Source organism: Pituophis catenifer, unplaced genomic scaffold, assembly GCF_029215685.1.
Source record: "Pituophis catenifer annectens isolate HBS135680 unplaced genomic scaffold, rPitCat1.0.hap2 SCAF_8, whole genome shotgun sequence".
NCBI lineage: Eukaryota > Metazoa > Chordata > Lepidosauria > Squamata > Colubridae > Pituophis > Pituophis catenifer.
In genome coordinates this window covers 69,461,542-69,488,177 of record NW_027256888.1, presented here as the reverse complement: position 1 = coordinate 69,488,177, position 26,636 = coordinate 69,461,542, and the positions used below count along the sequence as shown (strand labels likewise).

At 40.9% G+C, this 26,636-nt stretch overlaps 1 protein-coding gene across 1 annotated transcript in view; it reads right to left on the bottom strand.

The window, feature by feature from the left end:
- Positions 1–26,636, bottom strand: part of FAM13A (family with sequence similarity 13 member A) — a 150,068-nt gene that overhangs the window by 114,729 nt on the left and 8,703 nt on the right. The window contains exons 3-4 of the mRNA XM_070948432.1: positions 24,399–24,579; positions 6,042–6,192 (exon numbers count right to left, since the gene is read on the bottom strand). Coding sequence (XP_070804533.1) covers positions 6,042–6,192; positions 24,399–24,579 — 332 coding nt within the window. The remainder of the gene's footprint in view (positions 1–6,041; positions 6,193–24,398; positions 24,580–26,636) is intronic.

Genomic DNA, 26,636 nt, shown 5'->3' with positions numbered 1-26,636 from the left:
AAAATATATATTATCCTTTCATGCTACAATATATTATTATCAATAGTCAAGAAAACAAAGGAAACTAAAGCCAGAGTTCTCACCCGAGGCACAAGTGACCATGCTCAAATGGCCATATTTTGCATCTATTATGTGAGGACTCAACTTCCTTGAGGAATCAATCTTTGAGAAGGATTACTTTATGAAGTTACCAGGATCTGTTTGTTTATTTTAGGGGTGTCAAACTCAAGGCCCAGGGGCCGGATCTGGCCAGTGGGGTGCTTAGATCCGGCCCGCAGGGCCGCCCTGGAAACAGCAAAGGATTGGCCTGTGGTGCCTCTGGCAGAGAAAACTGTTTTCGCTGGCAGAGGGTTGCAGGACGCCATTGTAGCTGAAAACGGAGCTCGGGAGCCCGTTTTCGCTGGCAGAGCACTTGGGCCACCACAGCCGCCCCCGACATGAGTGATGTAGAGTTGGCCACGCTCACCCCCCCCGAGGTCAAACACAACCTTGATGCTGCCCTCAATGAAATTGAGTTTGACATATCTGGTTTATTTGGATTCAGGCTGCTTATGGTTTTTTTTATGGTTTCCCCTGATTTTTAATTGTAAGCCACTCACCATTGTTGGGAGTTGGGCAGCCTATAAATTGTATAAATAAATCTGATGGCACGTAATTCATAGGAAATAATAGGGGGAAGTTATTTAGAGCTGCAGTAACATTGGAAAGACATGTCAAAACAATGACAGTGAAATAAAATAAAACAATATCACTCTCCTTGGCAGTTGTTCAGGATGCTAAAGGAAAGACCACAGGAGCTCATAAACTTTCACCTAGAAAGGAGTGTATTTTAACCTCGCTAGGGAAGAATATCCCAATGGATTTTTTCCCCCTTGTTCTTCTAATTTTTTTTAGAAAAATATATCCATCTGCTCAACGAAATACTAAATGATCTGCAAGAATAAAATGTTCTCTTGAAAAATCAAAATTTTGTTCATAATGCTAAACATGCTCAGCTTTACTATGTACCTTTCAGGTTTAATCTGTTCCCCTAATAGGAGAACCAACATATGTCAACCGTGCAGTAGCAATGATAGTCAACTCAAAGCCAGGTTTACTTATAACCCTAAGCCATGTTAAAACTGGTTTATGTTTGGTCTCAACAATGCCCTGAAACTCAATTATTGTGGCTTAGTATTATATATGAACCAGGCAGTTTTAGCAATTTTAGTTGAAAAATGTAATTTAGCCTTATGGGTAAATGCACACAAGTGATTAGATGGCATTTCTTGCATCAACCCAAACATGTGACCTGGAAGTTTTCTTAGTTAAATTAACATCTGGAATACATTACATTACATTTGACAAGGAAGGAGTTATTACCAGACAATGACCAATTGCCTTATGGTAAATGCTTTTACCAGCAACAGGAAGGAGGGGTGGGGAGGAAGACATACTACAGAGAAAAAAAAATTTGGCACACAATGCTGTGGAAAATATAACATGCACTAAACCAGGTTCATTTGCTCTTTTCTCTAATCCAACCAATTCAGCAAAATGTGAGCAACTGTTCTTTATTAGCCAATCTGTTTATATGTCTCTGTTATACTTAAACCACTACCCTTACCATACAAACTTAATTCTTTTTGAAATACTTTACCAAACTTCTCTGGAGACTTAACTAGGGTCTTTCTCTGTTTTTTTAATTAAAATAATATTTATTAAATTTCCAAAGATTAAAATACACAGTACAAAAAGAAACATAATACACAAAAAAAAGCAAGAAAAAAGAACACACACACACAAAACAAAAGATATAAAGAACCAAAAACAAACATATCAAAATTTCAATACCAATAACAACTTTTCTGCATTGGTATCTCTAACCTATTTAACCTCTTTACACAAATTCTACTTCTAAATATCTCTATCTTAAACTTACATCTTTATTTAAATCATCTTGATTTCCATTTACAATTTGATCTCATAACAAAAAGTTTTATGTTTTACTCTCCAGCCAGGAATACCATTTATTTCATATTAAATAGTACTCAGTGTCCTCCCTCTCCTTCATTTCCATAGATAATCTGTCCATCTCTGCAAATTTGTATATTTTTTTAATTATGATTTGATCTGGAGGGGTGTCTGGTTGTTTCCAATTTTGTGCTATCACAATTCTACGTGCCATTAGTATGTGTAATATGATATATTGTATACTTTTCTGCATTTTCCCTTCCTGAATACCCAGGAGAAACAGTTCTGGCTTTCTTACTATCTTCTGCCCTGTTATTTCATCCAGCCATTTTTTAATCTTGCCCCCAAATTTCCTAATTTTAGGACAGGTCCACCACATGTGGTAGAAAGTCAACTAGGGTCTTTCTCACACTTCTTAACTAAAATATAAACTCATTACAGGTTAACACACAAACAGAACATTAGAAGCTACCATTTCAAATAACTAACATGTTTCTATTTCAAGACCGTGATTGCCTAACAGGACTATCTCAACTATGCATAAATAAGACTCTCTGCTGTCCATTTTAAAAGGTGTTTTAGCATAAGTTCTCCTTTTATAGTTTCCTAGTCTAATATTTACTTATTAGTTAATGTCTTATGTTGGACATACGCTCACGAACAGACAATCTGAAATAACATCACCTTGTCTCCCAGATTGATTGTATTCCTGTATGTCAAGCTTTTTTTTTTTTATCAATGTGTATATTCCAGAACTACATTACAAAAATAAATTTATAATGCTTTAAAAAGAAACCCTGGAATATCTGTGCAGTGTTTTATTTCATGGCATTCCTGTCACCTACCAAGGTTCTGCTTATTTAAGAATCAAGTAAGAATGTACGACTTTAATACGGTTGTTTTCATGGTCTTTCTTGAGTTCCATGGCTATGGTGTCACCAATCAAAAATTAAACGATTTTACCAAATAAGCTGGTGCTGGAGAAGACTCCTGCGAGTCCCTCGGACTACAAGACGATCAAACCAGTCAGTCCTAGAGGAGATCAATCCTGACTGTTCTTTAGAAGGCCAGATCCTGAAGGTGAAACTTAAATACTTTGGCCACCTAATGAGAAGGAAGGACTCACTGGAGAAGAGCCTAATGCTGGGAAAGATTGAGGGCAAAAGAAGAATGGGACGACAAAGAACAAGGTGGCTGGATGGAGTCACTGAAGCAGTAGGCATGAGCTTAAATAGACTCCAGAGGATGGTAGAGGACAGGAAGGCCTGGAGGAACATTGTCCATGGGGTCACGATGGGTCGGACACGACTTTGCAACTAACAACACCAAATAAGCAAGCAAATAAAGATTCATTCTCCCAGATCGTCTATTCTCCTTCCAAACACATTCCTCTCCCTCTCACCAGGCTTTTATTTCCCCATCAATTTAATCAGTAACGAGAACAACAAAAGCTTAAAGAGAGGTAAAAATTAAAAAACACAACAATTTTCAAGTGATGCCTTTCTCGCATGTATTTATGTGTATTTGTCTCTTGGTTTACAAAACAGTCTCCAAGATAGTTTGCTGCATGGATGATAGCCAGAAGCAAATTGTTTCACATTATTATCGTAAATGCTAAAAGGCCCCAAAACAACTCCATTTACATGGCTGCTGGTTTTCGTTTGGACGTAACACCAGTCAAGGACGTATCTTATTTTCCAAGGCTGCTTCCTATTCAACTTAAACAATGGTCAGAATCTCAGATTAACCAGCACTCGTAAAGATAAAAGACACTGCTTCGTACACAACTGAACAGCACAAATGTTAAGCGCTAAGTAACGATCACAACAACTTTACTTGGAACAGTTTACATCTTGCGATGATATGTTTAATTAACACTATCAAACAGTATCTCCTCATTCCAAGTCCTTAGGAAGGACTCCATAGACGGATAAAAATGCCAAATCCAGTCTAAATATCTGGCTGACTGTGCCATGAACCATAATAAATTGCATCAATGTTTACACATATTTTATTTTTTTGATAATCTGGCGTCAGTAGTCTGTTTTAAACCTGCATTTTGGGCACATGGTTAAGCCAGAGCTAATAAGAAATGGGTTAGAATTGGAGAAGGGAAAGGAAAAAGGCAAAACGATTTTGGAGGATAAGAGCAAAGCCAGCATAGGTTTGTTTGGGCAAAATATAAGTGTTGGCTTTTGATGGGCGACTGTGAGTCATCTGTTCCTATTAGCATTTAAGTAGAGCGGAGAATTTAATATTATTGGGAAATCTGCCCAAATGGAAAGGTTTCAGGAAGTTTGCAAACTCTGCTAGTGATCCAAATGTTGAATCATTAGACATGAGCTCCTAAACGACTGGGAAAGCAAAACGCCTTTGGTGCTCTCTGAGCTTGCTTGTTTTCTTGCAGGTGTTTCATTACCAAACTAGATAACATCATCAGTGCTAGGGCTAGTTTGAGTAATGACATGTCTGCAAGAAAACAAGCAAGCTCAGAGAGCACCAAGGACCCCTCACGTCAACTCTGAGCTACAAATATTCTCTTTTATCAGTTATAATCTTCTGGCATCGGATTCCATTCTTAAAAGGTCTGGGATTGGGGATCATTAGGTACAGAAGTTAAGGATGAGCTAAAGAAGCTAAAGAAAAAGGGCTGAAGAACTGAGAGAGAACAGAAGGGAATTTGACAAGGAATTCACTGGCAAAGGCAGAGAAGAGAGCTATTTAGCTGTAGCCATGGTATTTTCCTATTGGCTTTCAACTTCTCATTAGACTCAGAACCAAACAATTGGCATCTAAAAACTTGATTGCAGCTGTAATATGGCATTCTACTACTCCTTTAAGGGTAGCACTCTCGTTAAGCTTCTACCCTTTTTCTTTTGCAATACATTGGAACCTTGGTATTCAGACACTTTGAAACTCATCAAATTTGGGGCTCAATGCATTTTGACACAAAAAAAATTCGTCCTGGTACTCATTGTTTGCTACTCAATGCACAAGCTAGAACTAAGCTAAGAGCCCCGATGGCGAAGTGGTTAGAATGCAGTACTGCAGGCTACTTCTGCTGATTGCTGACTGCCAGCAGTTTGGCAGTTTAATTCTCATTGGGCTCAAAGTTGATTCAGCCTTCCATCCTTCCCAGGTCAGTAAAATGAGGACCCAGATTGTTGGGGTACAATATGTTGGCTCTGTAAACCAGAGAGGGCTATAAAACACTGTGAAGTGGTATATAAGTCTAAGTCTACTATTGCTATTGTCGGTGTCGGCTGCCTTGTGACTCACTACATTATTCCTTATGGGGAAAAAATTGTTTGGCACTCATTGTTTTTGCTACTCGTCGTGCTTCCTGGAACCAATTAACAATGAGTACCGAAGTATCACTGTACTTCCTGTTCAGAATTTTAGCCCAGATCAACGAAATAATTCCTTTGCACTGTTTTTCTTCTATTTCTTTGATTGTTGCTTCCTGGAGCTGTATTCTGATTGCCAAACAGGTTCCTGGAGGCAGATATACATACTCACACATAGGTGAACATGCACAACAACAAAACAAGAACAACAAAAGAAAAGCGAGTGACGTACAGTTTGGATCAATGAAAAAGTACAAAAAAATTAAGAGCCCCCCCAAGCCTGAATCTCTTTTCAGGGTCAGAGTTCACACCAAACATGTTACTCTGACACTTACTAAACTGACCTTGTTTATACCCGTGTTTTCCCGAAAATAAGACCCTGTCTTATATTTTTTTGAACCCCAAAATAAGCGCTTGGTCTTATTTTCGGGGAGGTCTCATTATTTTGGGGCGCATGGAGCAAGACGGGACTCCTCTTGCCGTCTTACCTGATTTCCAGCTCTGTCTCCCTAATCCTAACCAGAGGAAATGGCAGGGACTGGCTGCACATGTATTTAAATATTTTCGAGGAGGACTTATTTTGGGGGGTTATTTTCTTTGGGGGGGGGAGTATTTTAGCGCATGTGTTCAAAAGCCCGATTGGGCTTATTATCTGGGGAAGTCTTATTTTCGGGGAAACACTGTAGTAAATCACAGTGGAGGATACGGTTCAAAAGCACCATTCAGCTTTCCAACACTCACTTTCACCAATATAATTTTCGGTGACTCCTTGTGTCCTCCTTCCTTCTTTGGATGCTCCCATTCAAACAAGAGACTGTAGTTTTCCAGCAGGTGGACCATGATTTTGTTACAGATTTCCTGCTGCTTCATCCCTTCAAAGCCAGGTGGGACACTGCAAGACAAATAAAGCAATCAATACATAAAGCAGGATGAAAGCATCAAAGCACCATTCTTTTCTAATGGCCTGAAATGAGGCACGTCTAGGCCAGTCCAAGGAGGGAGCACAAAATAAGAGGGATGGGTCCGAACCAGGGTGAAATTCAGCTGGTTCTATCAGGCTTGAGCGAACTGGTAGAGGTGGCTGCGGGAGGCTCCGCCCACCTGCGCGGATGTGATGACATCCCTTTTTTCCTGATAAATTCAGCCTCTGTGCATGAGCAGAAAGCTTTGCGCATGAGCACATTTGCAAAACGGTAGGGAAGTTAAGTGAATTTCACCCCTGGTCCGAACCCGATTTGTTCTTGGATTGGTTTAAAAAGGAGAGAGAATTAATAGAGTTCAAATGATCTTCAAGTGCAGTGGAGTGTATCCTTAAGGATTAATTTTCCTAATTGCTTTTGATTTTAGGACATGCACTAAATATTACATCATGTACTCTAATCACTAAAAATGCAAATGAACTGCAAGTATAGTAAGCTAAGGAGCACAACAGAAAGTGGGACTCTTGGGTAATAGCAGTTAGACTTATATACTGCTTCAAAGTACAGGGTTAGCAAATTGTCCCCAACAATCTGGGTCCTGATTTTACTGATCTTGCAAGGATGGAAGGCAGAGTCAATCTTGAGCCGGTGAGAATCAAACCGCTGGCAGTCGGCAGAATAAGCAATAGCAGTAGCACTTAGATTTATATACCACTTCACAGTACTTTACAGCCCTCTCTGGGTGGTTTACAGAGTCAGCATATTGCCCCCAACAACCTGGGTCCTCATTTTACTGGAAGGATAGAAGGCTGAGTCAGCCTTGAGCCCAGTCAGGATCGAACTCCAGGCTGCAGGCAGAATTTCCTTGCAATACTGCATACTAACCACTGCACCACCAGGGCTGCTCATATGACTATGTGCCTGCTAGGATGGTCCCCTAAAAAGTTATGGAAGATGAGTTCCAGAGGACTTTGGAGCAGAATCAAATGCATGCAGATGGGAGGTGCCATTTTGATAGCTGGAGAACATGCGTACGATATGGAGAAGGTTGAAGGTACAGTGGCGGCAAAGTGACAATGAAAAGTATGATGGCCTTGCCAAATCAAAACAGCAGAAGACAATGACCACAATTTCCAGCAACTGTTGCCAGGGTAGAAAAAAGATATGTGGGAGTCACACTGTGAAGGCTACTTCAAGAGAAGATAAGAGTGCCCCTTGATTGCTCATGATGATACCGAAAGATCAAAAGCTAGTAGAATCTATTGTTGCAATAAAATTTCTCCCCCTCTGTCATTGAACAGAATGCCACCTTGACATATTGCAAGCCAATTCTAAAACATCTGTCACTTGCAAAAGTAATTACTAAAAATGCTTTTAGAGTCAGGCAACCAGTTCCAAGGTTCTTTGGATACCAGCCCACCTGTTCAAATATATTGTAGCATGAAATAGAGTCTTTTGAATAATTCTCTTTGGGAAATTTAAGAGACTTCGATCTCTTCACCGTATTAATGAATAAAACTAGCTTGAAATCTTGCTCAGTTGGACTTCACCTACATCAGGGGTGTCAAACTCGATTTCACTGAGGGCTGCATCAGGGTTGTGTTTGACCTCAGAGGACCGGGTGGCCATGGAAAGGGTGGCCGTGGCCAGCTCAATGTCACTCATGTTGGGGGGCACCTGTGGTGGGCCGGACAGGGCTGGGGGGGGGGACTCACTTTTGCTAGTAGTTTGTTTTGCTAGCACTCTGCCAGCGAAAATAGAGCTCAGGGACCTCACACGGCCTCCCCGGGCTCCATTTGCGGCTGTGACAACCTCTTGCAGCCCTCTGCCAGCAAAAAAGGCCACCGCATGTGGCCCTCCCAAGCTCTGTTTTTGTTGCCAGAGGCATCACAGGCTGGTCCTTCACTGTTTCCAGGGCGGCCTGCGGGCCAGATCCATCCCGTGGGCCTTGAGTTTGACCTACACGATGAAAACCTTGCTCATAATATCAATCTCCTTAATTAGCTCTTGGTCAGTGTCATAATTTACACTGAATTTCAGTAGAAGAGCTGAGTAGCAATTCAAGTGGCAAGCATTACCTGCCTTGTAAATGTTATTTAATGTTAGAAGAGAGAAAAGACTTGAAGCAGGGAAGGATGGTTATATATGCATTGATGCTCAAAAGGAAGACACAATTTGCCCACTCCAAAAAGAGTATCAGACACAGATGTTAGCCTGCCTTCACTGACTTACTGCCAGCAAATCCAAGACAATTCTTCCATTAAAATAAAATAATAAAATAGTATGGAGAAGAAAACACACTATTTTTTCACTTCTGCATACCTGCAGTTGCTGTACGCAATTTATTTTCAAAACCAACCATCTACACTTATTTTGGCTGAAGTCAAATAATACTGTTTCATTTCTTTTAAAAGAGGCACTGTAACAAATCAAAGCAGTTCGATGAAAGAAAGAACAGCAAAAATTCATAAAAGAATAAAAGTCCGTTTCATGGTGGCGTTTTGTTAACAATATCAACTACAGACAATGACAGAACCGAAATAGATTCATCATCAGTTCAGCATTAGGGCTAATAGCATCCCTGCCACCTAAAATCATCTCATATCTATGTTTGCTGGTGCTGCAATTAAATTGTCCTTCCTGCTGGTGGAAATTTGGCTGAAAAACCTCTGAGGTTGCCTGTTCTTTGTACTTTTCTCTTGGACATTTTCTAGCCTATTAAGAGAAATCTTTTTTAATTCCGCTTCCTGCTATTAATAAGCGCATAGCGGCTGCTATTCTAAATACTCAAATCCAATTTAAATCAAGCGAGCTATGCTATTGAGTAAATAGACTTTGGTTGTTGAAAGCTGCTTTAAACAAAAACTGTGTTGCAAGCTTTTTGCCCCCTTTTAATCTCCCATATAATTAACCATGTGAGTGATCCTTTTTCTTTTCTGCCTGAAAACTCTTGCACAATGGGTGGTGTCCTCTTTGGCTCATGAAACATTTTCATCACACGCAATAATTCTGATTGGGCAAGATGCCCTTTGCGAACATTTCATCCAAAGGGGAAAGAAGATTTGATAAGAAAAGGGTGTCATACTTTGCCATCCAGGCTTTAGTTAAACTGTTTCCAATTACTCAGGAGCAACTTGCTAAAAAAAACAAAAAATAGCTAGCATGAATATTACTGATGCTATACTTCACTGGCGCTGCCCATATATGTTTATTTTTAACTCAGTGCCTCATATAACTTTCCAAGAAATGATAGGCAGCAGCTTCTAAGTTTGAAGGCTCCGATTCTTGGCTATATTTTGAAGTGAGAGAGGATATGTTCTTCCGTGCTATCAAATAACACTAGAAGTAAGTTACTCTGATAATCTTTGGCAGTAGTAAGTTGAGCAATTTTACACTGTGCCTTTAAAATGGACAGGAACTCCCGATTTGGCAATTGCTACTTTCACATCAAAATGCAACTTGGTAGCCTGTCCAAAAGATATACAGATAATCCTTGACTTATGATCACATAGGGACTGGAGAATTTGTCATTAAGCGGTGCAGTGATTACCGTATTTTTCGGAGTATAAGATGCACCTTTTTCCTCCCTAAGAGGGGGTGAAAATTTGGGTGCGTCTTTTTACACCGAATGTAGCCCCGCCCACCCACTGGTCCCCACCCTTTGGCCTCTGCCTCCCAGCAATTTACCTCCTTGCACCAAGCAGCAAGAAGAAACAGCCCCATTTCAGCTTCAGCACAGCCTAATTAGCACAAGTTGATTGTCCTTTGATTCGGCCTCCCGATTCTCAGCTGTTTCAGGCTGCAGGGATTGCCATTGCCTATTGCTACATGGGCCTCTGCTGCTTGCTGCAAAGAGGTAAATTGCTGGGAGGCAGAGGCAGATTTCTTTTTCTTGTTTTCCTCACCAAAAAAGGTAGGTGCGTCGTATAGTCCGGTGCGTCTTATACTCCGAAAAATACGGTAAATGAGACTGCACCTGATTTTACAACTTTTGCCGCCGTCATTAAGCGGATGGCTTGTAAAGCAAAATATCATGTGATCCCAACTTGCAAATTCCTTCCGGCTTCCCCATTGACTTTGCTTGTTGCAAGCTGGCTGGAAAGGTTGCAAATGATGATCACATGATGGTTGAAAATCCAGCTTGTTGCTGAGTATTCAGATCACAATCATGTGACTACAAAGATACTGTAATGTTCATTATTGAGAGGACAATGATAAATCACTTTTTCAGCACCATTGTAACTTCCAACAGTTGCTAAACGAGTGGCCATTAAACGGAGAGTACCTATATGTTGTTACGGAAAACTGACAAGACAACAGACTGGGCTACATTCAAAGGAATGAAAGATAAGATTGGCAAAACAAATAAATGCTCCATTTTTTAAAAATCTCGCAACTCCCTTAAATTGAAATCGCAAGGTTTCCCGTGTCTAAGGCATGGCAGGGCCTGATTCCTTTACAAAAACCTGGATGCATTTAAATCAATGCTTGTTTTTCTCCACTGCCCTACAAATCTGGGGTTATACTAAAATGACTGTGTAATTCCCTGCTAACTGTGCTTTATAGAGAAATCGTTCTCTTAAAAAGTAAAGCAAAGCTGATGGAATCAAGGAAAGGGGAACCCTAATATACAGATTATAGTTCGGAGGAAGGGAGATGAACGATGAACATCAGGGAACAGATACACAATAGAAGAAACATGATGCTTTCAGAATCACAGAATTCAAAGGAACCATCACACCATCTTATAGAGTGGTGCGGTGGCCTAGAGGTGAAGCTCTCGCTTCACAATCAGGAGGCTGTGAGTTCGATCCTAGGTAGAGGCAAATATTTCTCTCTCTGGGCACGATGAGAATTTATCTGCTGAATATAACTCCGCATTGGCGACAGGAAGGGCATCTGGCCAGTAAACACTCAGCTCCATTCAGTTGCCCAGACTCCACCCCGCAAGGGATTATGGGGTCATTAACAGACGATGATTCAGGTCATTTTATAGTCTACTGATGTCAGCCCTCCAAGATAGATTAATTTGGAAACCAAAGACACATAAGCTAATACTACTTTTTAAAATAAGGATATAGTAAAAGAATCTTGCAAGTTTGGAAGTGCTTTCCCTCATCCTTTTTCCTTCATGAGAACTACAGCGGGTCATGTGTCAGACTCTTTCTCAAATTACATTCCTGTTCTGGGTTCAAATTTTTTTTACCTGACTGTTGGCTTCAGGGGTGGGTTCTAATTTTTTTTACTACCGGTTCTGTGGGCGTGGCTTATTTTGTGGGTGTGGCTTGGAGGTCATGTGACTAAGTGGGCGTGGCTAGCTGGTCAGTCATTTCTGGAAGGTAAGAATAACGTGGGGGGTGGGAGGGCGGGGGTGGGAGAACCGGTTCAGTGACGTCATATCGTCACCGCTACTGGCTCGGCTGAACCGGACCGAACCGGGAGGAACCCACCACTGGTTGACTTGGTTGTGGCTCTTCCTCTTATTCCTCAAGATTATTGTTTCTGTTGATTACATCTGTCCTGATCAAAGCAGGAACCTTCATTATAGCTTTCTGAGAGCTGTCCAACCTTACATTAAATTGATCCAATGAGAGGAATCCTACCACATCCTTAGATTGTTAATCCTACCCTTGAGTCGCTCTTTTTTATAAAGTTTTCCCCAACTTTCCAATGAAATCCGCTTTCCTTATCTAAGACCTTTATCCTGTACCATCTCTCTTATGGAAACTTAATACAGTGGACTTATCATGAAGGACCTTCTATAGCAGAGATAGGCATCCAAACAGAAGTTATCTTGGTTAGGAAGCAGGGCTAAACATTTTTAAAAAAAATAGGCAATGTGCTTGATTTTGTTAGGAGTTACCGTATTTTTGGGAGTATAAGATGCTCTTTTTTCCTCCCTAAAAGAGGGTGAAAATTTGGGTGCATCTTATACACTGAATGTAGCCCCACCCACCTGCTGCCCTTTGGCCTCTGTCTCTCAGCAATTTACCTCCTTGCAGCAAACAGCCAGTTTCAGCTTCAGCACAGCCTGATTAGCACAAGCAGTTGACTGTCGGTTGGATCAGCCTCCCGACCCTCAGCTGTTTCAGGCTGCAGAGATTGCCATTGTCTATTGCTGTGCGGGCCTCTGCTGTTTGCTGCAAGGAGGCAAATATTTTTTTTTCTTGTGCTAATCAGGCTATAATGAAAATGAAACTAAAGCAGACTGTTTGCTGTAACAAGGCAAATTGCTGGGAGGCAGAGGCAGATTTTTTTTTCTTGTTTTCCTCCTCAAAAAAGGTAGGTGCGTCTTATACTCCAGAGAGTCTTAAACTCCAAAAAATACGGTAATACTTCCTGGCCTAATTTTGGAGTGACAAGCTAGGAATAGGACACAGCGGGTTGAGAACTTGAGAAATACTGGAAAAAAGGAGAAAAGGACATTTGAGACTATGAACATTTATCTGTAAACACTGATCCCTCTCTCCTCTTGCATTTGGGTGAGCTAGGTGGTCTATCTCAGCTCTACAAAAAGTACTTCCATGGTTAAATCCAACGTATTGGTTTCCTACAATGGAGTAAGAATATTTGATTGTGGGATAGGTCCATCGGGATGTCATCTTACAATTAATCCCTGCTGGAAATGATTTTTCTACAGTCCTGCTGAAGGAGGCATTTGTCAAGGAGGACATGGAAAATCCTGTGGCAACCGTACAGATATCTGCCACAAGGTAGGTATATTGGTGTGTGTGTGTGTGTGTGTGTGTGTGTGTGTGTGTATATGTTTTTCCTCTAGCCAGGTTTTTCTTACGTAACCAAGGTTTTTCTGCAGCCCTAGCTCAGTGGAATCACATCCACTCGATTCTGGGCTTTTTTCTTTCTGGCAGCCAGCAAGTTCTTGCTGCCAGGTGAGAGACTTGCTGCAGCAAGAACTTGCTGGCTGCCAGAAAGAAAAAAGCCCAGAATCGAGTGGATGGGATTCCACTGAGCTAGGGCTGCAGAAAAACCTTGGATATGTAGGAAAAACTTGGCTAGAGGAAAAACACACATAAATCCTACAAAGAAGTAAGAATATATATATATGTATATAAATAAGTAAATTGATTGATTGATTGATTGATTCGATTTATATGCCGCCCTTCTCCGGAGACTCAGGGCGGCTTACAATGCATTAAGCAATAGCCTTCATACTTTTGTATATACCTGCTTAGTAGGGCTTTCGGCCCCCCCAAGCAGTGTTCTTTTTCATACAAAGTCACCTTATTGACTTTGTCCTCATTTTACCTACCTCGGAAGGATGGAAGGCTGAGTCAACCTTGAGCCTGGTGAGATTTGAACTCGCAGTAATTGCAGACAGCTGGCAACTAAGTGCTACTTAACAGCACTTTAGTCCGTTGCACCACCAAGGCTCGATATTAATATCGAGGGTAGCTAATGTGGCTTTTAATGGAATGGACCACAATTCCTTGCTGTGCAAGTTTCTTCTGAATCTTCCTAGTCAAGTTTGATGTCCATCTCGTCCACTTGGGAGGCCACGGTCAGTGAATCTTTGTAGTCTAAGTACAGCTGTTGAAAGAAAGCCATTTGAAGCTCCAAATTCCTGCTCTGCTTAGGTAGATTTTGATTGACTGCCAGATGTTCAGTGTGTGCCAATTTCCCTTTCATTGGAATTGGAGCAGAAAGAAGAGAGGACCGCTTTCAGACACTGGTAACAAATCCAATTCACTTCTTATGAAGTTTGGGTCCAAACTAGAGAGCACTAACTGGATAACGAATAACTCTTTTTTGAACAAGAAGAGACATTTCTGGCACAACTTATGGCTACAAGGAACGCTACTGGAACTCTACTTTCCAAATCAGATCCTCTTTAGTTTAAGACTGCAAGAAACTGTAAATAGTTCTCCTGCAGAAATGAAGAACAGACTTTTATGTCACTCCGGTTATTTCAAAGTAGACTGGGAAACTGTTACGACACGTCTGTTCCCCACCCTTGGATTTAGAAATGAAAAAAATAGAAGATACAAATGTGGTGGATCAGATTGGCTCTTTTATCACTGAATACCGGAGAACATACTTGTAACCAAGTGGCCAAATTTATATATGTATATTTTAACTGTATTTTAATATTTGTACTTGATGTTTTTACTTGGCTGTTCACCGCCCTGAGTCCTCAGGGAGAAGGGCGGTATACAAATTCAAAATAAAATAAATAAAAATAAATAAAATAAATAACCATCCTGTTCTGGTGCTTTTCCATCACGACCATGTGGTGGTGAAATAATGAAGAGGAGACAGGACACCTAGAAAAGCTATTTTTGGGGTTTCATATCTATTCTGGGAGTGAGGAAAATAATTAAGCCCTCTGCTAAACCTCTCAGTTGTCTCTGGACACCACAACTGATAGGTCCGTGATGGTGAACCTATGACACGTGTGCCAGAAGTGGCACACAAAGCCATCTCTCCGGGCATGCAAGCCGTAGCCCGCTGCTCTTACTGGTTGTGGCGCACCGGCCAGCTGGTCTTCACATGCACAGGAGCGCCGAAAACCAGAAGAGCAGGCGCCTGGTGTGCATGTGCATGCTGGTAAAATGATCTTCCAGTTTCTGTTGTGTGTATGCGCACTGGCCAGCTGGTCTTCGCGTGCACATGCATGCCAGAAACTGGAAGACCAGCTGCGCACCGGAAACCGGAAGATAATCTTCCCGGTGTGCGCATGCGCACCATGCAGCTTTCTGGATTCCAGCACACACGCATTCCCATTTCAGCACTCAGTGCCAAAAAAGTTCACCAACACTGTAATAGGTGATGGGTGAGTTAGCTTTATCTTAAAGAGTTCTGACTCATTTTAAACAAAAACCAACATCTTCTAGACAAGTTGCCAGAGTTAGCTGACTGGATTAGAGTATAGGTAATCCCCGGGTTACGAGTGTTCCCTTAGCAAATGTTCGAAGTTACGTGATAAGTGTCCCCTAGCATTTGCAAACAAGGCCCAAAACTACGAATTTTACAGCACCGCGGCAGTTGTGTGCCCTTACAAACAACCGCAGAGGCTTTCAACATTTGTCTTACACGTTGGTGGCCAAAATGGAGCTTCTGAGGGGCGGATCCACTCCTCAGAAGCCCTGTTCAGGTGTCCAGAAGTCTCGACCGGCACATTGCTGGCCGAAATGTAGCTTCTGAAGGGCGGATCAGCCTTTAAGAAGTGTCAGAGGGCCAGATCCGGCCCCCGGAGGCTCCATTTTAGCCTGTAACAGGACGGGGAAGGCCCGCAGAGGGCTGAACAGTGTCAGAGGGCCGGATTCAACTCTCAGAAGCTCCATTTTGGCTGGCAACCTGCGAGGTTTGCGGAGACCTGAATGGAACTGCAGAGGGGCACGCGGCTTAGAGGCTAGAGAGGAGACTGCTTGCTAGACCTTCACAAGGTTCAGTGACCTGGCACAGCAGGTTGTGGGGGGAAAAGCAATTGTGGGGAGCATGAGGTATTTAGGAGGGTTGGGGATGTCTTGGGTGGTCTTAGGCAGGTGGCCTGTTCCATCAGTAGGCCGCCACATGGCCTTCCCCACCCTGAAATACCTCATGTGCACTATTCTATTAGCGAATGCGTGGGCGAAAGGAGGGAGTGATCCTGTTCAAAGAACGAGATTCACTCTCACATATCTTCCGGTTACGAATGGAATGGGCAGGCTCCATTTCATTCGTAATTCGAGGACTACCTGTAGTGTATTCATTAGGTCAGTTATGTGTGTCAAGAAACAGGGCTCACACTAGTCTTAGGAGCTTGGAAATTAGAAGAAACAAGGAAAGACATAGATCTAGATCTCTAGGCCAGTAGAGACATTTATACTAAATCTAATCAAATGTGGTGCGAACCTATAAAACACACCTGCCAATCGCTGAGTCACCCAATCTGACAAAATCGGATTACAGCACACTGGCATTTCATTAGATTAGAAGACCTTGAAGAATCTGACTACATGGAAGTAAAACATTATAATCTCTGGTGAATCATGTCCAGTCACGGACCAGAGTGGCAGCATTTTGTAGTTAAATATTGTCCAGCATTATCTCTAAAAAAAAATGGGAGTATGACTAAAATCATTAAACAGGATTAAGGGATATGACGAAGCTCAAACTAGGGTGCAATTAAGCTCTTGTATTTACCTCAGGGCTGCCTTTTTTCCCAATTAGATGCCTGGCAATTTTGCAACAGGTAAGAAAAATGAGGAATGAAAAAAAAAGGGAGGCAAACATAGATGGAGGACAAAATAATTTTGCTGAGACATTTGCCCAGATTGGAGCCACAAAATGAGAAAAAGGACAATTAACTGAGATGTAATGCTGCCTTTTCAGACTTCATGCCAACATCCTCTTTTTGAGAACTATATTAATATTTTCATCATCATCTTCTTCTTCTTAACTATTTTGTCACTAATATAATATATAGAAGACAGGTCAATAATTTGCAAATAGATTTACCAGTTTTCAATTTTTTTTGAGGGGGGGCTGTTTCACCGGAGATGGGAACTAATGTCGCAATAATGTATTTACTCAGTATTCATTAGCGCCGTGGTGGCACAGTGGTTAGAATGCAGTATTGCAGGCTAATTCTCCTGACTGCCAACTGTCAGCAGTTTGAGTTTCACCGGCTCAAGGTTGATACAGCCTTCCATCCTTTCGAGGTCGGTAAAATGTGGGAGCAATATGCTGACTCTGTAAACTGCTTAGAGAGGACTGTAAAGCATTGTGAAACAGTATATAAGTTTAAGTGCTATTGCTATTCAACTAGGGGGATAATATGTGAATATGTTTTTCCCCCTTTTTTAATATCTTCATTGTTTGTGTTTTCTTTCTTTTTCTGTCCTTTTTTTTGGATTTTTCAGAGTTTTCTATTTTAACCTTGTCTTGAATAAAATAAAATAAAACCACATACATACACAAAAGAGAACTAGTATATTAATTCCTATTTGTTTCGCAAGTTAACACTGGCAACAACTCTGAGCCAAGCTATCCATGAGGTTGTGCCACTTAATCAACATGGTGAATCATAAGCAGATACATACCTTCCACTTGGAGGTTATTTTACATTTACGAAAGTGTATGTGTGTGAGTCTTTGAGCTAGTTTTTGATCCCACCAACTGCCTGGACTAGTCCTTGCAGTTTTCCTAACAAGGTTTTCCAGAAATGGAAATTGTTATGCTTTCTTTTCAGAGCTGAGAGGATGACTGGCCCAAGGTCACCCAGCTAGCTTCATGCCTAAGGCGAGATTAGATCTCACAGTCTCCCAGTTTCTAACCTGGTGCCTTAACCACCGTACCAGACTGGTTCTCTTTTGGATTATGAAGACGATTTAGTATAATTATTTCTTGTACTGTCTGCCAACCCTCATCTAAACCCTCATTTTAAAAAAACCAACAGTATTGACATGGTAATTGCTAAACATTTCAGAGGACAATCTTTCGGAGGTCAGAGGTCACATGGGTTATCTACCTTTGTCTTCTCCAGGCCACAAAGCAGGGGTGAAATCCAGCAGGTTCTGAAGAACCGGTAGCGGAAATTTTGAGCAGTTTGGAGAATTGGTAGTGGAAATTTTGAGTAGTTTGGCAAATACCACCTCTGGCTGGCCCCAGAGTGGGGTGGGAACAGGGATTTTGCAGTATCCTTCCCCTGGAGTGGGGTGGGAATGGAGATTTTATAGTATCCTTCTCCTGCCACGCCCACCAAGCCACGCCCACAGAACCAGTAGTAAAAAAATTTGGATTTCACCACTGCCACAAAGACTATGACAATGATGTCATATCTCAAGAAGGTGTTACGCTTGCATTTTTTGTCCTTTCTAATTTGAATTTTTGAGGAATCGATGTACGTGTGTGATAGTGGGGACTTTTAACAGGACATATTTGAAGCTTAATGTTGGAATGTGGGAGCCAAGCATCTTGATTGACTGACTGTTTTGAATTTTGGCATGGTGATCTTGAGAGGTTTGTATTGGATGTGAAATTGGTGACTGGGATGCAGCTAACCTATTCCTGTGATTAATTAATTCCATAAAAAAAATTTTCCTCTCCATATTTTGGTTTCTACCGAGACAAATGAGACACCTATATCCTAACAGAAGAGGTAAAGCTGGACTATCCTTCTCTTGGAAATCTTGTTCATACATTTGTATAAGAGAAGAGCAGGCAGAGCTAGAGGGTAGAGTAAAATGCATCATCAGTTTAGAATCCTTGCATTGCCAAAAGAGACCCAAATCCAAATAGGCCTTTATTTAGTGCCAATTTAGTGCTGATCATTAATTGACCAGATTCTTGTGCTGCAGTAAATTGTCTGCTGCAATCTACAAGCATGGTCTTGATTCTTTGTGCCTAACACTTTTTCTTGTAGAGCTCTTTTGTTGTAGAAGAGGTCAGAACTGCTTGCTTTTTGTGCCTTCCCTGAGTCAATCATCCATTTTAGTCAAGAAAAAGCAGCAGACTTGTAGGAGATTGCTTAAATGGAAGTAGCTACTTAGATCTCTGCAGAATCAAATCATTTAAACAGTTCCTCCACTAATTAAATTAAAGTAGAGAGACTACAACTTCTCCATTCATTGCATCTTTTTATTTTGCATATCTCCATTCCACCCCTGGAATGCTTCAAATCAATGGAGAAAACCTAAAGAAGGGGGACATTTTTCAGTATCCGGGATCCCACCTCCAAGGCAATGGCGACATCAGTGGCAAGGTGCGAGCAAGAGTGAATGCAGCCTGGATGCGTTGGTGAGAACTCACTGGTGTGTTATGTGGCAGACGGATGCCAACCTGTCTCAAATCTAAGATTTACAAGTCAACCATCTGCCCTGTTGCACTGTATGGCACTGAATGCTTGGCAGCAACAACAGGGACCGAAAACTCTCTCCATGCCATAGAAATGCGAATACTCCGTTGGATATCGGGAATCTCCCTTCTTGACCACATCACAAATGACACCATTCAACAGCATTTTGGTGTGGCACCAATTATAGAGAAGGTGAGAGAAGACCGGCTCCGCTGGTATGGACATGTCCTGAGAGCAGCACCTTCCACCGTTGCCAAGACTGCCTACCAACTAGAAGTCAATGGCGGATGATCTCACGGGTGCCCAAAACAGAGATGGCAAGACACCATCAACAAAGATATGTAAGTCATGGTACTGCGCCCTGGAGATGCAGCTGACCGTGTAAAATGGCATTCAATGATCCGAAAAGCAGACCCCGCACTTCTGGGAATACGCTAGGAAGAAGATGTCCATCAACTTGTCTTCCATAACATTGATTTGTCTTAAGTCAGTCAAGCAACTAAAAAGGTTAAAGCTTCATTTCAACAAGTTATTATGTTCTTACTTGCCTTATCTCATCCTTGTCACAGCCATTAAATTACTTGTATCTCTGGTAAAAACTGGGGGGGGGGAGAGAGAAAATAACTCTGTCATATCAAGCTCAATTTGATATGCTGATAACTTTATGAACACATCAATGTAGTTATTTTAGCAGCAATATAAAGATTTCCCATCATTTCTTCTGGAATTCTTTGATTTCCTGGTCCTGCCTACAGTCCTAACGGTCACTCAAAGTCTGCCATTCAAGTACTCATCAGATCCAATCCTGCTTAGCTTTTGAGTCTGTAAGGCCTGTAAGGGGCGTGCATAAGTGCACCAGTGTGCCTACCGTTCCTGTCCTAATATTCCTTTTTACTTACTCTTTTCATGTATTCAAATTATGTTTATACTTTTTACCTGTAATCTTATATATGCTTGACAAAGAAATAAACTTAAAAACTTGAGTCCAAATAAAGTAAGCAGTGCACTGAAATTAGTATGGTATCCCAAACTTGCTGTTCAGTACAAAAACCACTTAAGGTAGTTCTCAACTTACAACAGTTCATTTTGTGACTTTTCAAAGTTACAACAGCACTGAAAAAAAATGACTTACAATCATTTTTCACACAAGGAAGGACCATTGTAGTATCCCCATGGTCACATGATCAAATTTCATGGGGTCATGTGATCGGCTTTTGAGACCTTCTGACAGGCAAAGTCAATGGGGAAGCCGGATTCACTTAACAACTGTGTTACTAACTTAACATACACAATGATTCACTTAGCAACTGTGGCAAGAAAATTCGTAAAATGGGGCAAAACTCACTTAACAAATGTCTCACTTAGCAACATAAATTTTCGGCTCAATTGGGGTCATAACTTGAGGACTACCTGTATTTCTTTTCATCTAGGTATGCTGGCTTTCAGTTCAGCATGACATTTAACCTGTGTTCTCCAAAAACATTCCTCTTGATACTGTATTTTATTGCTTAACCCATATTTCAGATTCTGAGACACCACTACTCTTTCCTTTTCCAATCACACTGCTTTATTATTTAAATCTTTATTTATTTATTTATTGGTTCGATTTATATGCCGCCCTTCTCCGGAGACTCAGGGTAGCTTACAATGCGTTAAGCAATAGCCTTCATATTTTTGTACATACCTGCTTAGTAGGGCTTTCGGCCCCCCCTAAGCGGTGTTCTTTTTTATACAAAGTCACCTTATTGACTTTGTCCTCATTTTACCTAGCCTCGGAAGGATGGAAGGCTGAGTCAACCTTGAGCCTGGTGAGATTTGAACTCGCAGTAATTGCAGGCAGCTGGCAGCTAAGTGCTACTTTAACAGCGCTTTAGTCTGCTGCTCCACCAAGGCTCCTATAATAATAAATCTTCCCTTTAACTGCCCCATCTCAATAAATGCAGTCATTACATAACATGTTAAATCAGCTCTGGTAATTATCTCCAATTACTGACACGAAAATAGATCACTTCTAAAACCAAATACTTAGAACCTACTCCATTAAAATATTCCATTAAAATTATTCCTGAATAATTTCATTATTTTATTTGCCCAGAGAGATTATTTTGCCACATATACTCAAAGCAAACGTTTGCTGCTTGTAAAGGAAGGTTTAAAGACGTCAATGATAGTTTTGCAAGAAGTAAGCGTAATTAATACTGTAGGTCTATATAAAAACAAACAAACAAATAACAGAATTTTCAGTTCTAGGTTGAGCTTGATGGTGAGAGGGGATTCATTGGAAAAGACCCTGGTGTTGGAAAAGATTGAAGGCAAAAGGAGAAGGGGACGACGGAGGATGAGATGGTTAGATAGTGTCATCAACATAATGAACATGGAATTTGGGCAAACTCTGGGAGACAGTGGAGGACAGTGGGAGGCCTGGTGTGTTATGGTCCAAGGGGCTGCAAAGATTTGGACATGACTAAACAACAACACAAATTCAACAGACTTCTACATAATTAGTTAATTGCATGAGGCTACATCAAAAGAACGACACCATGAGTACCAACATTCAGCATTGATTACTCCTACCCTGTTTTCCCCAAAGTAAGATATCCCTTGATAATAAGCCCAATTGGGCTTTTGAGCGCATGGCGATAAGGCCAAGCGCTTATTTCAGGGTTCAAAAAAATATAAGACAGGGTCTTATTTTCGGAGAAACACGCTCTCTAAGTTCTCCTCCAACCTTTCTGTGTAGGATCCTAAAATTGTTTTTATTTTTATTTTATTTTTTATTATTCATATTTCTATGCCGCCCTCTCTCTGAGGACTCTGGGCGGCTTACACCAAAGACAGTATACTAAATAGCATATTGCCCCCAACAATCTGGGTCCTCATTTTACCCACCTCGGTAGGATGGAAGGCTGAGTCAACCTTGAGCCGTGAGATTTGATCCGCTGATCTGCTGAACTAGCAGTCAACTGAAGTAGCTGCAGTACTGCACCCTAACCACTGCGCCACCTTGGCTCTTCCAAACTATTCAAAACAAGTCTTCCATCACTGAGTTATTTGTTCACACTTTGAACGAACAAAGTGCCAAAACCTGAACTCTTGCAAAAGTCTACCTGAAAGCATTCCATTTAGAAGAACTGAAGGGGGAAAGGACATCCGGTTAAATTCTTTCAACGTTTCTCTTTGCTTTTTATTTTTTTTAAAAAAGAGTAAAGACTGTGCCAGAAAATATCAAAATAAGAGCAACAACCCTATTTGCATATGGCACAAATAAAGTCCCTGAGAGATTTTTCATTGCTGCCCACTGCTCAACCTTCTTCAGATTCCGCAGGATTGTAAACAAGGAATCACAAGGGTCAAGGAAAAACACCAGTGCAGAATGGCAAAGAAAAGGAACAAACATACTTACTAAGAGCAACATTAAAATAGCTCAAAGAAAAAGATTCTTGTTTTATTGTGAAAGGAGCAAACGAATTCTAACCCCACTGAATTTTTTTTGAACAAGGACAGAAAAGAGCCAGTGGAAACCAAGAGGCTGGTTTAGTGGTTAAGGTGACAACCTAGAAACCAGGAGACTGGAGTTCCAGTTCCCCTTAACAATGAAAGCCGGCTGGGTGACTTTCGGCTAGTCACTCTCTCTCAGCCCAACCCACCTCATAGGGTTGTTGTGGAGAAAATAGGGGGAGAAAGGAGCATTAAGTACGTTTGCTGCCCTGAGTTATTTATAAAAGAAATAAAGGCGGGATAAAAATCAAATAAATAAATAGCCATTATTTTTTCGGACAGCATCCTGATAATACCGTGTTTCCCCGAAAATAACACCGGGTCTTATATTAATTTTTGCTCCAAAAGATGCATTTGGGCTTATTTTCTGGTTAGGTCTTATTTTTTGGGAAATATGGTAATAAATGCACCCATTTGGCTGACAATCTTAACTGGGGTTTATTTTGAGGGTAGGGCTTATATTACGAGCATCCTGAAAAATCATGCTAGGACTTATTTTCTGGTTGGGTCTTATTTTCAGGGAAACAGGGTATAAATATTGCTGTCTTTTGCATCAGAACATAGGATTTATTGTTTTTATATCCTACAACTGCATTCGTACAGTCAAGATGGATTTCGCCTGATTTATAAAATATCGTGCCAAAAGAGCAAGAGATTAATGCATAATCACAGGAGAAGAAACCAATGTATAAAATTGCAGCAGTTTATTCATCAAAAGAAATTCAAACAAACACAGTGCCTAAATTACCCTAGTATGCAATATGTCCTTATAGCACAAAAGTTTAGCCATTTTAAGTCTGATCCCAAATGATAAGGAAAGGGATATGACTTCTATAAAATATAAGCCATTCACAGTTCTTTTGGGGTCAGATACCCCTGAAATGAAATAATGTTTTACGAAACATGTTCTATGAGAAAATCCTATTTTTCTCTCTGGAATGCTTGCATTCAAACATTTTTGAAACACAGCTGCTAGACACACAAAAAGATCAATTAGGCCATTATCTAAGTAGCTGTCAGCCCTATCAGGTAGGCCAGACTAAGAAATTAATGCCATATAAGTGGCAGGATTGTTTTTATAACAACAGACTCTTGCAAGTCTGAATGTGCTTCCTTCCCTTTATCCTGGTGTAAACTAGGGAAGGGCTTAGAATAGAATAGAAAAACAGAGTTGGAAGTTTCCTGCCTAGGCAGGAAACCCTACACCACTTCAGACAAATGGTTATCCAACATCATCTTCCAGTGTTGGAGAATTCACAACTTCTGCAGGCAAGTTGTTCTACTGATTAATTGTTCTAACTGTCAGGAAATTTCTCCTTAGTTCTAAGTTGCTTTTCTCCTTGATTAGTTTCCACCCATTGCTTCTTGTCTTTCCTTCAGGTGCTTTGGAGAATAGCTTGACTCCCTCTTCTTTGTGGCAGCCTCTGAGATATTGGAAGACTGCTATCATGTCTCCCCTAGTCCTTCTTTTCATTAAGCTAGACATACCCAGTTCCTGCAACCGTTCTTCACATGTTTTAGCCTCCAGTCTCCTAATTATCTTTGTTGCTCTTCTCTGCACTCTTTCTAGAGTCTCAACATCTTTTTTACATCGTGGTGACCAAAACTGGATATAGTATTCCAAGTGTGGCCTTACCAAGGCATTATAAAGTGGTATTAACTTGTCTGAGCTTGTCTGACATGTTTTCATTTGTCGGCAGTTGTCTGGGCCTTGAATTTTACATCTCTGCTCTTGAGGAAGGCCATTCCCTATGGCCTCTATGCTAACATACTATTTTGTACATTGTCTAGCAGTGATTCTATGGAGTCCCTACATTGGGTCTGTCCCACAACTGGAGACTCTCTCAGCTAAGGAAAGAAAATATGAATCTGGAAAGAGCTTACCAAAAACAGTTTGGTCCAAAAACAGTAGCAAGGTTGGAAACAGTCATCTTGTTCTCAGAATGATGCTCAGCAACCCGTTTCAGGAAGTGGCAAAGGTACTTAAGGAGATAATAGTGAGCCTTGGGCATCTGTCTCAGAAGGTCTCTTAAATCGCTAGTCTCCAGACCACACTTCTGGCTGGCTGTAAAGAGAGAAAGAAAACAGGATATACTGTATTTTTCGGAGTATAAAACGCACTTTAGTTTTTGGGGAGGAAAATAAGAAAAAAGCTGATTGGCAGGTGGATCGGTTTCCTGGAATACCCCCAATCAGCTGTTCCCAGAGGTGAATTTTAGCAACAGGTTCCTTGGTTTTGAGCTCTGTGCCTTGCTTATTTTTGCTTTTTTTTCTGCCTCTGAAACTTCTGAAACTCTGTTTCAGAAAAAACTTTTTTTCCTGCCTCTGAAAGCCTCCGAAACAGAGCTTCAGAAAAAAAGCCTCTGAAGCTCTGTTTGGGGGCTTCTTTTCTGAAGCTTTTTTCAGCCTCTGAAACCTCCATTTGAGAAGCTGGGCAGGGCTACATTTGGAGTATAAGACACACCCAGATTTTTACCCTCTTTTTGGGGGGAAAAAGGTGCGTCTTATACTCCGAAAAATATGGGTACCTATTCCGTGGTACATATCACACAAAAGCAGCAAAAATGAACTGTAAGGAATTTGTTTAAAAAAGAGAACAGATAGTAATGTGAAGATTATCATCCAAGGAAGTCCCTTAACTAAACTATGACTTTATGTTTCTGTTTTACTTCAACTGCAGTTTGGCATGAAATTTGTTCCTGCTTAGCATTTTGTCCCTAAACCATGGCCTTCAAATTTTCTTCAAACCATGACTGTGCAGTATGAGTTAACTGTAACTTGCCAGGTCAAATGTCATGCTAAACGAGGGCTAGAAAAACAGATATGGGAAACAGAGGAAGGAAGAAGTTCAAATTCATAGAAAGAACCTCGGCTGGGGAAGTTGAGAATCAAAGTGGGAATTGGTTGATTGCAACATCTCTCTCTCTCTCTCTCTCTCTCTCTCTCTCTCTCTCTCTCTCTCTCTCTCTCTTCTATTGTTCTACAGCAGGGTTGTCCAACTTTGGCAAATTTTAAAAACTGTGTTGTAGAATGAAGGGACCAAACTTCTGGGTCAGCCAGAGTGTTTTATAGTGCAAGGTTCAGAGCCAGATTTGTACCTGAAGCTTTGAACCAGGAAAGAACTCTGATACAACTGTTTTTATACATTTCTAAGACAAAGGATTCGGTGAGATCATGCATTTTCCATATATGGTTAACATGAGATCATACATTTTCCATATATGGCTAACACACACCTGTCATATGATAACTGACACATTTCCTAATTACTAAACCATTAATTTTAGTTTATAAGATTATCTTTAGCTAGACCACCTTTCTTAAGTGCTTGTAGTTGCTAATGGGAGATATACTGCTGTCCTTGGGTAATAAGAGGTAATAAGTGACTCTTTGTTTCTTGTGTCTGTTTTTTGTGTATCTGACAGTGGGGCCATTCAGATGTATTCCATCTGGCTGTCCTTCCGTGACATCTAGGTCTCATCAGAAGATATATTACCATTTAATGGGGTTTAGCTGCTTTTAATCTCCAAGCAAGCACTTTTCTCTCTTATAATAATGAGAATAGAGAGGGTCCCTCAGAGTTCATGTATCTAAGCACGTCTTCCCCTTATAATAATGTGAATAGAGAGGGTCCTTTAGAGCTCGTGTATCTGACTCTGTATGATTCCTTTCTTTTATCCACATTAACTGTGGACTTCAACTCCCAGAATTCCCCAGCCAGAATTCTGGAAGCTGAAGTGCACAGGTCTTAAAACTGCCAAGCTTGGACACCCCTTCTCTACAGAATACTGAATCAAATGAAAAGGTGAAGCTAGGCCTGCTGAATTCAGCTTCTTCAATATAACCCAAGTAAACAGTTTGATTATAGCTACCTTGACTACAAAGTACTTTTATCTTGAAAGAGATTAGCATCTGGCTGGTTTTCCACAAAATTATAAAAGGCCTTTGTTAAAATAGAAAAATACCGAATCAGCTGAAAAGTCAGCGGGAGCTTGTAGGAGGCAATTAGCTGTCCAAAGTATTTCCTAATCAGGCAGATAGCCAGAAAACCTGCTTCCTTATGAAACAGATTGGATCCCGGGGCTCATAATTGAGTCTTTGTATTATTATTTAGATAAAGTT